General features: G+C 35.2%; 1 protein-coding gene across 1 annotated transcript; it reads left to right on the top strand.

Annotated features, from left to right (window-relative positions):
• Nucleotides 1-3,306: 3,306 nt before the first annotated feature.
• Nucleotides 3,307-8,244, top strand: LOC132188131 (LRR receptor-like serine/threonine-protein kinase EFR). The gene is made up of 2 exons (XM_088517828.1): nt 3,307-5,983; nt 7,790-8,244. The coding sequence occupies exons 1-2, from the start codon at nt 3,307-3,309 to the stop codon at nt 8,242-8,244; spliced, it is 3,132 nt and encodes a 1,043-aa protein (XP_088373954.1).
• Nucleotides 8,245-12,087: the final 3,843 nt, after the last annotated feature.

The raw sequence follows: 12,087 nt of genomic DNA, 5'->3' as shown, positions 1-12,087 counted from the left end.
GCTGTCTCTCTCTCACCGGAACGTGACAAGTCGAGAAAACGAAATCGACGCCAACACACAACGTTGAAGCAAATCTCCAAACCTCAATGGATGTTTGGTTATGCAAAATAGCTAATCAAAACCCACTTTATCTAGTTTAGCTAATAAGTTTTAAAAGTCATCATACATCCGATTATCTTTTTTTTTTTTTTTTTTTTTTTTTTTTTTTATCTATATCATTTTAATTTTTTTTTATAAGGATTGTATTTTTTCTAAAGATGATATTTTTCAAATTTTGAAAAAAAAAAAAGAGATGTAGAGAGAGAAATAGTATGAGAAAATTTTGGGAAAAGAGAAATGTAAAGAAAATTTTGAGAAAAGAGAGATGTGAATAGAGAAATAGTATATAATGAGGTGGATGTGTGAACAATGAGACGTTAATTGTTTAGAAATGCAAAAAAAGAAAAGAAAAGTATTTTGCATTTGAGATGCATAATCCATTGTAGAGGGTATTTTAATGTTTTGCTTATAACAAATGACTAAGTGCCCATTTGAGAGTGCGATTTTAATAAGTACGATTTTAAAAATTGCGTTTTTTAAATCACTACATTTTAAAATCGCATAGACGTTTGGTAAAACATGTTAAGAATTATTTTTTTATCAATTGAGTGTTTGGATAACATTAGCATATAATTGTGGTTTCATAGCCAAATAAGTAAATATTGTTTTAAGCAAAATCGTGATTTTGGTTTAAATTCGTACTTTTTTAAATAAGCACCCTTAGTTAGCTTATAGAAATCGCGAATTTTTTCACGATTTTAAAATTTACGTTTTTAAAATCGCAATCCCAAACACTCAAAAATTGCGATTTAGTTTAAAAATTAACGTAAGTTATTTTTTTAAAAACTCACTCCCAAACAGACCCTAAGCCATTGTGAGTGGTCTTAGGGATAATATATTGATAAAGGGTATCCAAATTTAGGTATTAAAGTGAATTTTTTGTGTTCTCTGAATTTTGTCATCCCTCGGCCTATATCCTAACTGGGGAAGAAAATTTGGGATTCTCAATTAAATTTATTGTCCAAATTGCGCGCAGTTTGAGGATTTGACGCACTTCATACGCCGTTGAACTTTTGGTCGTGATTGACCCGGTAGGGAGAAAGAATTTAGCGTCAAACGTGATACAATACCAAACCCAACTAAGGTTTGTCTTCTAAATTTTTTTTTTTTTTTGCCAATTTTATATTTTTCGGAAGCCTTGAAAAATTTTAAATTGGCGAAGGTTGGAACGGAGGATGACTGGGCGAGAGGCGAGATCTTCCTTTCGTTTCTAATTTCTATATATATATATATATCTTGAAAACCCTAGTAATGAAAGAGCAGAAAATTTGATAAATAAAATATAAAAATGGGTTGATTTGAAAAAATAAAGTTGCTTAATGATTTAATGACTGATGATCTTTTATTGATCTGCTTACAAATTTATAGAATACAAGTGATATATAAAGATAAACATGCATGCTTTCCTTAAACAACTCGTCAACTCCCTTAGTTTTCTCATGAGATAACTCTTATTAATTAACCAAATCCTAATTACATGTGATAATAATAATAGAATAAAAGTAATTCTAGGAGGCCTACTTGTGTCATACTAAGAATAATGTGGCTATTAAAATCACCATTGGGTTTGTGATTGATCATTATTGAGTTTTGATTTAAGAGTGATTTTACTAACCACATCATTTTTAGTAGGACACAAATAGGACATAAGTAGGTCATTTAGAATTACTTATAGAATAGAGTAATTCTAGGAGGCCTACTTGTGTCCTAATAAGAAAGATGTGGTTATTAAAATTACTATTGAGCTTGTGATTAATCATTATTGAGTTTTGATTCAAGTATGATTTTAATAGCCACATCATTCTTAGGGCTTGTTTGGGATTAAGTTTGAAAGGCTTAAAAGTGTTTTTAACACTCAAAAAGCCCGTTTGAAGAAAAAGGTACCCGTTTGGTAAAAAAATTAAAAGCGTTTTTAAGGATAAAAAAAACCTAAAAATGGCCAAAAAAACACTTTTGGCAAAAGCTTCATAGGTTTTTGCCCAAAAGATCTTTTTGACTTAAAAGCTCTATTTTTCAAACGCAATCCTAAACAGGGTCTTAGTAGGACACAAATAGGATAGAAGTAAGCCATTTAGAATTACTCATAGAATAGAGTAATTCTAGAAGGCCTACTTGTGTCCTACTAAGAATGGCGTTGCTATAAAAAGACTTCAGTAGGACTCTTTGGATGGGATCAGGATCCCCTCCAATTGTGAGTTATTGGAGAATCTCATTTTTTGAGATCTTAGCCATCCAAAGCATCTAAGGGTCTAAAACATCTAGGAATACAAAACTCAAAAATAAACCCAACACACCTGATTATAAATAATAAAAACATTTATTTATTTATTTGTTTTTTTTTAAATAATTGGAGGAGAAGCTACCCCATGGGGTGGCTCGTCGCTGCCGCGGGCCATCCCATGGGTGGCTGTCTGCTGGGGGTGGTTGCACGGCCACCCCATGGCCAAGGGGTGGCCTCGCGCCAACCCCAGATCTATTGGGGGTGGCTGCACGACCACCCCATGGCCAAGCGCCACCCCTTGGCCATGGGGTGGCCGCGCGCCACCCCTAGATGGGCGGCTGTGGGCGGAACCGCCCCTTGGTTTTTTTCATTTTGTTTTTAAATTAATTAATTTTTTAATTTAAATTTGGTATAAAATCCTGTGTGGTTGTGTTTGTGTTTGAGTTTTGAGATTGAAATATTTTGAACCCTTAGATTCATCTAAGGGCTGAGATTAGAGAAAATGAGATTCTCATTTTCCCCCTCAAGTGGAGGGGAGCCTGATCCCTTTGGATGACTTTGACAAACAGCATTCAAGTCCTACATGATTGCACATTAATTTGTGGATGACTTTGACAAACAACATTCAAGTCCTACATGATTGCATATTTGTGGATGACTTTGACAAACAGCATTCAAGTCCTACATGATTGCACAATATTTGTAGATGACTTTGACAAACAGCATTCAAGTCCTACATGATTGCATATTTGTAGATGACTTGGACAAACAGCATTCAAGTCCTACATGATCGCACAATATTTGTGGATGACTTTGACAAACAACATTCAAGTCCTTCGTATTTTAAAAGAAGAATTCAACGTACATCGTGTCTTGAAAATTGCCTATAGTAAATTCGATCACACCATAAATGCAAGTCCTTCCTGTATCTCACTCTGCCTTACACCAATATTTATTCACCAAGTTTCTGCTTTTCTTCATTTCCAATGAAGCTTCATAGCCGCAACTTATATCTTGATGTCATTCTTCTCTCTTCTATAACCCTACTATTCTTCCAACCTGCCACTTTTGCTGCTTCCACTCCAACCAATGAGACAGATCGTTTGGCTTTGCTGAAATTCAAGGAGATGATAACCAATGACCCATTTAACATCGTCACCTCTTGGAATAATTCTATCCACTTTTGCAAATGGCAGGGAATTACATGCGGCCGAAAGCATCAAAGAGTTACGACCTTGGACCTGCGTGGCTATACCTTAAGTGGATCCATATCACCTTACATTGCCAACCTCAGCTTTCTTAGGGTGCTCAATCTCTCATACAACTTCTTACACGGCGAAATTCCACAACAAGTCACTCATTTGTTCCGCCTGCAGCATCTCAATCTTAGCAGCAACTTGTTAACGGGGAAAATTCCAAGCAACTTCACCAACTGTCCTCAACTCAGAGTCCTGAACTTCAAAAGGAATAATCTTACTGGGAATATTCCTGTTGAATTCGGCTCTTTAAAGAGGCTTGTGAGGCTTGTTGTTCACACAAATCATTTGACAGGAGGCATCCCACCTTCTCTGGGAAATGTTTCTTCACTCCAAGTACTTCACTTTTCGCTTAATTATTTCGTGGGAAATATTCCAGATGAAATAGGCCATTTGCAAAGGTTAGTTTTCTTGGGAGTAGTGGAAAATGATTTGTTTGGTACGTTCCCTTATTCCCTTTACAATATATCATCTTTGAGGACCATTGCAGTCGGAGTTAACCGACTTAATGGCACTCTTCCAGCCAACATAAGCCTCACTCTCCCTAATCTCCAATATTTGTCCATCAATACTAATCAATTCTCTGGTCCAATCCCAGTTTCACTATCCAATGCCTCTCGGCTTGAATATCTTGATCTCACCCGAAACAATTTCGTGGGACAAGTTCCAACTGACCTAGGCAACCTGCTAAATCTCTCTGTTTTAAGTGTTGGTGGAAATAATCTTGGAAGTAATTCAGCCAAGGACTTGGATTTCGTAACATCTTTGAAAAACTGCACCAAACTTAAAATCCTAGGTTTTTTTAATAACAATTTTGGAGGCAGTTTACCTAATTCTATAGGAAATCTGTCGACGCAACTCAGTGTTTTACATGTCGGTGGCAATCAAATATCTGGAATTATTCCTGCAGTATTAGAGAATCTCATCAACTTAAGTCTTCTCGGCATGCATAAAAACTTGTTCACAGGACCCATTCCCACTTATTTTGGAAAGTTTCAAAGGCTGCAAGGATTGTATTTGGATGGAAACAGATTGTCGGGACACATACCATCCTGTCTAGGCAATCTTACTCAATTGGTCATACTTTCCTTATCAAAGAATAAATTGGAAGGAAGCATCCCATCAAGTTTTGAAAAATGTAAAAGTTTGCAGTTCATAGATATTTCACAAAATAACCTTAGTGGATCCGTGCCCATAGCGAGTCTTTCTTCCCAATTTCTAGGACTCAACTTATCAAGAAACTCATTAATTGGCATCCTACCTATGGAAGTAGGCAATTTGAAAAATATTTTGCAATTTGATGTCTCCGAAAACAATTTGTTTGGTGAGATTCCTACAACCATTGGAAATTGCTCGAGTTTGCAGAACCTTTACTTGCAGGGTAATTCATTTGAAGGAAACTTACCTCTATCACTGGCTTCTTTGAAAGATCTTCACCATGCAGATCTTTCACGAAACAATTTGTCCGGATTAATTCCTAAAGATCTACAAAATGTTTCTGTTCTATTATATTTGAATCTTTCTTTTAATAATTTGGTGGGCGAGGTACCGGCCGATGGAGTCTTCCTAAATGCAAGCGCAATATCAGTGATAGGAAATAAAAATCTTTGTGGAGGTATCCCAGAACTGCAATTGCAAGCATGCGATGTCAAAGTTATGAGGCAAGGAAAATCCCATGCATTCAAATTGACAGCCATAGTTGTTAGTGGGATTTTATGTTTCATCCTATTTTCATCATTTCTTATTCTTTATAGGAGGAAATCAAAGAAAGAATCATCTTCTACACTCATAAAAACCAACCAACTTTCAAATGTTTCATACAAGGAGCTCTATCAAACGACTGACGGATTTTCTCATAGCAATCTAATTGGATTTGGTAGTTTTGGCTTAGTATATAAAGGAATTCTTGATCAAGGAAAAATGATGGTTGCTGTGAAAGTATTGAACCTTCAACAAAAAGGAGCTACCAACAGTTTCATGGCTGAATGCAATGCGTTAAGAAATATTCGACATCGGAATCTCATTAAGATTTTAACTTGTTGCTCCAGCATGGACTACAATGGCAATAATTTCAAAGCTCTAGTTTATGAATTCATGGAAAATGGAAACTTAGACAAGTGGTTGCACCAAGATATCAACAATGAAAATCGACCAAGACATTTGAACCTCCTTCAAAGACTAAATATTGTGATTGATGTAGCTTCTGCACTACATTATCTTCATGATCACTGTGAAGCACCAATCATTCATTGTGATGTAAAGCCAAGCAATGTTCTTCTTGACAGTGACATGATTGCTAAAGTAAGTGATTTTGGTTTGACGAGTATCCTCTCAACAACAAACGATGTTTCTCAAAATCAAACTAGCACAGTGGGAATAAAGGGTACTATTGGCTATGCTGCTCCAGGTACATAACTAATTACATCTTATATCCTCTACATCATGATTTTGTTCAACTTGAAAAGTTTCACTACCTGTCTTTCTACTATGCTTTACATATTCATTTTAGCCTTGTCGATTTTATTTCCTTCAGTCTCTACATGCTTAATTATTTTGAAGCATTTTTCATACGAGAACTAGTCTTTTGTATATATTGCTCAGGAATATTGGGCACATATTTTTTTTGACTTGTCTATACAAGAGGGGGGGAGAGATTATTCAAACTAGCGACCTCCGCTTTATGAAGCGTAGTCCCCAGCCAATTGAGCTACCCCTTAGAGACATGAAATATTGGGCACATATGAGATTTAGGCTTTGATAGAGAAGGGCTTCCATACATAGAAGGATTTGACAACTATTATTAAACAAGTCTCGAATCATTCATGAATATGCGAAAATAATTGCATTTCTCTTTTTCCCCTCCCCTGTTTTCCCATATTTGCTCAGAAAAAAAAAAAAAAAAATTGCATTTCTCTTTCATTAAATAAGAATACATTGATATTAGAATCTAAAGCTCAAGGAGGGAAAAATCAAACCAAACAAAATAAATAAAGTAACAATGAAATTTAATGTTGGTCAAATGGAGACAAACAGCAAGAAGCAAGAATAATTCAGACCCAATAATCCCAAGATTTCAGGTGAAGCTATTGTAATAGTAAACGTTTAAGGACATAGGCCGGATACACTAAAAATTGAAATCCTGAGTGGCTGAAAAAAAGAACATACAAATAAACATGCCATAGATGTTCTTTAACAGATTCTTAAATAGCTGATTCATTATCTTTTATTTTCTGTTTTTGTGTTTTTAAAATTACTTCATTGTTTTGTGATTCACTAAAAGTTCTGGTCAGGGGCAACCACTCTCCGTGGCCAGACATGAAGCTATGCCTTTTCTTTTTCTTTTTTTTTTTTGGAAAAAATGCACTTTACCATGTGAATTATCTACTTATTTGCACTTTTAACCCCAATGTTTAAAAATTGATATTTTACTCCCTCAAAGTATCTGACATTGACACTTGACTCCATGAAGTACATTTTACTCACTGAAGTATTTTGAGTTGACACTTTAGCTCCCGAAGTAACTAAGTTTTGGGGGTAAAGTGTCAACTCAAAGGGGTAAAGTGTCAATTCAAAATACTTCAAGGGGTAAAGTGTACTTCATGGAGTCAAATGTCAATATCAGATACTTTGGGGGGAGGGGGGAGGGTAAATTGTCACTTTTTAAATATTGGGGTTAAAAGTGCAAATGAGTGGATAATTCAGAGGGTAAAGTGTATTCCCCTTGATCCTCCCGCCCTTTTTTTTTGAGAAATGCTAGAATCTAATAAAAACTTCACATTTTGCTCATAAAAGTCCAAGTGACAAGATGCCACATCATATTTTTAGTGGAGAGAAAAGACAAAACAAAAAGAAGATGATGTGACATTTTGCCACATGAACTTTTATGTGCAAAATATGGAGTTTTTATTAGATTCTAGCATATCTCTTTTTTTATTTTTTATTTTTTATTTTTTTAAACCATGCCTTGTTGGTATACCTTTATCTATTCCTTAATTGGTCCATCAAATAAAGAAAAAAAAGGACAATAATTACTTGATCAGATCCTAATATTGGCCTCTTTTATTATCCAATTTCCCAAAAAATTTCACAAGTTCTGATTGTAAAACAAAAACTATTTTTCGCACTATTTTCTAGAACTAAATAAAAAAAATGTAGCTTTTAAATATTAAATCCTAACTTTTCACATTGTGCATTTGAAATGTATGAGTTGCAGAGTATGGAATGGGTGCTAAGGCATCAACACAAGGAGATGTTTACAGCTATGGGATATTCATGTTGGAGATATTTACGGGAAAGAGACCTACTAACAAAATGTTCAAAGATGGTTTCAACCTTCATAACTTTGTTAATATAGCATTGCCAGAAAAGCTTTTGCAAATTGTGGACCCCAATCTTCTCAAAAGAGAAATACATGAATTAGCACTGGCGACAGAAGAAGTTGGGTACAACTACAATGATCACAATGATATTGAGGCATTAGAAGAAAGAGTCCATATTGAAAGCCTAAGCCAAGTGAATTCCAATGTGCAAAAATGCCTACTTTCAGTTTTTCAAATTGGCCTTGCTTGTTCATTAAAATCGCCCAAAGAAAGAATGAATATGGGGGATGTCACGAAGGAACTACATCGAATCAAAAATACTTTTCTACATGTTGGGAGCCATGGATGAGGACCAAGTTATAAGGTAAGGTACTGTAATTTTTAATTTCGAAGTTCAACCAAATAAAATAATACCCAATAATTTATAGAGTGACTAAAGTCTATCAAAAGTACTATTATATTTTGGCCTTAAATTTGAAAACTTACAGTTTCCTAATATTTCTTTCAAATCACAAGCAAAAGACCTTTAGACGGCCTGCCAGTACAAGTAGACTTTCTGGTGATGATTGTACGTATTAGGATCAAAGCATTCACCAAAGGTTTTCCACCTTATTTAAATTCACACGTAGCCTTATAAGTGAATTCGGTTTATTTTCCTAATGTTTTCATAGCAAAAGTTATTTTGTTTCTTGTATCATGTTCCAGCATAGCAAATATAATCAACTTATACTTTTGTAGGAAAATTGAGCTTTGTGAAGAAATCAGATTGCAGAAAAGTCTCTTCTATAATGCCCCTGATAAGCATTGGCTTGGCTGTTTGGCTCGTATGTATTTTGTTGGAATAAATCAAATGGACTTTTGATCTACATGTTTAAGCATATATATATATATTCTAACACACCAAAATATATGAGAATAATGTGAGGAGCCATAAGTTTTTTCAAATTTTAAAATTGCTAATTGCACTGCCCTAGGCGATTATCAGTTTTTTTTAACTGCCTTCAAAAGCGGTTAGGCAGTTAGCGGTTAATAACTTCCCGCTATTTTAGCCCTACGAAATACCATTCGAATCTTTTCTCGAGCAACACTCATCTTAACAGCTTCGTAACATGCGAATGCATATACGGTTATTTACAATATATGCAGCCACATTCGCAAAATGAGAATATTCATTTTAGATATTTGCATCCGCATGGTTATTATGGTCGTTAAATATGGTTATTATCCGTTATCCACATATTAGGTAATGGACTTTTTATGACTACTTAATCTTTTTTGACATTCTTTGGGTCTCTATTAGGGCATATTTTAAACAATTTTGAAAATAATCTGAGCTGCTTTTTAGCATTTTCATGTTTTGGGCTTGTTTCAATTTTTTTAAGTCATAATATTTTGAAAATATATTGATTTTTGGTATTAAACACTAAAATGACCTCGTTTTGATAAATTTATTAAATATAATTATATATGAATGATATGTAGATGTAGTTAATAACTATGTCTGTATACTTTAAAATCGCTATTCACATATGTGGACAATGGTTTTTGTTATTATTCACACTCATGTAGACCCTAATCCCAACCCTACTTTCTTGCTTTGGCTTTCTTGAATATGCATTTTCAATCTCTTATTGATGAAGCCTTGAAAAAATTGTCCATTCAAAGTATAATAATTGCATCTTTATGGATGACTTTGACAAACAGCGTCGAAGTCCAACATGCAGCTACAAAAGTCCAATAAGTAGGCCGGCAGCTTTTCTCATGACTTGAAATTTGAGCAGCCTAATTTCAAGAATCATCATCTAACTTTTTTATATTTGTAATTTATTGAAAACATTTGTGGTTAGAGCAAGTTTCAACAGAAGAATCCAATAACTTTACATGAATCTTCAAAATTTGAAGTTCACACCATGAGTGACCCCCGCAATGATAAACTCAAAACTGGAACCTGACCAACAATTTACTTCACTACTTTCCATGGCCTTGAGAGGGATTGACATGGGTCTAGCGGTGGTCCTAGTTAGCTTGCTTTGGGCAGATCCCCGGTGCGGCGCGAGGCCTTTAAATTTCTATTGGCCTCAAAAGTTTTGGAGGCTGATGATTATTCTCACAAATAAAATTCATTGAGAGAAGCATTCAGCACAACAGATATTTCATCAACCAACTGATGACACTAGTGATATTAACTCCCGTTTAGCAAGTTGCAAGTGAAAGATATATTTTGTAAAATGTGTGAGAAATAATTCTTCTTTGAGTCTCTGCTGTAAATCCATAAAGCCATATTCTGCAAAAATCAAACTACAGGTCCCCCACCTCAGAATTAGAAACTGATTAGCAAAAAGAGGAATATATAATTAATAAGACCAAAAAGAGGCTGATTAGCTAGTCCCAGGTATCTATTATAAGTTCAGCAATCATTTACGAGGAATAATTTCTCATAGAGAAAGAAACAATGAACATAGATCTTTATTAAGTAAGCGATCATTTTCGAGAAATATTTTTTCATACAGAAATAAACAATAAAAATAGGCACTAAAAGGATAATTAGTAGATAATAAACGTAGTTACGTAGGGCTTGCTCGTTGCTACATAATAGATTGTCACGGTGTAAAGACATAATACATCACTTGTTCTGTTGTAAGACTTTTCTTCCGAAAACAAGACATTAATTGGAGAAACAAGCTTTCAGTGTACGTTCTGCCTGTCAGATTTTGTGACTTGTTTTCAAAAGTCTTACCGTGGGCCCACAGCAGTATGGCATCCTATACTCTTTGTCTTGTTTTTTTTCTCTCCCACCACACGTCTCTCTTTCTCTCCATCTATTGAGCTTCTTCTAGAAGCTTTGAGAAAAGGCTAGCTTTGTTTTATTTGAAGCCATTCGGTCATCAAGAAGGAGGAGAGGGCAGCAGCAACTTAAGCAAGAAAAGGAGAGAAAGAAGAAAAGAAAGAGTTGCCAAGAGAGAGGGACTTGTGTTGCAAAGAGAAGAAGGGATACACCATTTTTTTCCTTCATTTTGATCTCACTTTTGGAGTGCTTAAAGCTTAGAGAATTTTAGAGAATATTTTTCTCTTTTGTATCTAATTCTCTTTTGAGTGAAATTGGGGTGTATTGGGGCTTTTGGGTTTGAGTGGTTTTGTTTGTACTATTCTTTGTACTCCACTCTTTTGTTAGTGAATTTCTCCTGGATCGTCTCCGCCAGTGGATGTAGGCTTGTTAAACCGAACCACTTAAATCTTGGCGTCTTGTGTGGTTGTGTTTATTTTTCTATTTTGCACTTTTCTACTTTGTTGGTGATCTTGGAATTTGCATTTGTCACAACAAACTGATATCAGAGCTCGGGTATTTATTTTGCGGGATGGCTACTGCAAAATTTGAAGTAGAGAAGTTTGATGGCCAGAATAGTTTCAGCCTTTGGCGCATCAAGATGCGAGCTTTGTTACGACAACAAGGCTTGGCGAAGATTTTGGATGGCGAGGTGCCATCAACATCATCAACGGAGGAAACGAAGGAACTTGAAGAAAAAGCCCACAGTGCAATTTTGTTGTCTCTTTCAGATGGAGTTTTAAGAGAAGTTGCCGATGAAGAAACGGCCGCTGGACTTTGGAAGAAGCTGGAGAGCTTGTACATGAAGAAATCCCTCACAAACCGATTGTATTTGAAGCAACGGTTATATACCCTCAAGATGAAAGAATGTATGCCTCTTTGTGATCATCTTGATGACTTTAATAGAATTATTTTGAATCTGAAAAATATTGATATTAAAGTAGATGATGAGGATCAAGCCTTGATTTTGTTATATTCACTACTGGATGCCTTTGATAATTTTGTTAATTCAATGTTGTACGGTAGAGATACTATCTCCTTAGCTGATGTTAAATCTGCTTTAAATTCTATGGAGTTGAGGACAAGATTGAATAGTAAAGGTAGTGATAATCAGGCAGAGGGTTTATTTGTTAAGGGTCGTTCAGAAAATTCTTCTAATTTTAGAGGTCGATCCAATGAGAGGGATTCAGGTAAAAGTAAATCAAGAGGCCGATCATAGTCCAGGTCAAAGAAGAAAGTAAAGTGTTACTATTGTAAAAGGTATGGGCATTATAAATCCGAGTGTCCGAAGTTGAAAAATAAAGAGGAAGGTGACAGGCAAAGTTCCTCTTCTGTGGCTGGTGTTGTCGAAAGAAATTCTAAAGGTTC

The sequence above is a fragment of the Corylus avellana genome, chromosome 6 (genome assembly GCF_965113065.1).
Source record: "Corylus avellana chromosome 6, dhCorAvel1.hap1.2, whole genome shotgun sequence".
In the NCBI taxonomy this organism is placed as follows: domain Eukaryota; kingdom Viridiplantae; phylum Streptophyta; class Magnoliopsida; order Fagales; family Betulaceae; genus Corylus; species Corylus avellana.
The sequence above is the reverse complement of the archived record's forward strand: the minus strand, read 5'-3'. Positions and strand labels throughout refer to the sequence as shown.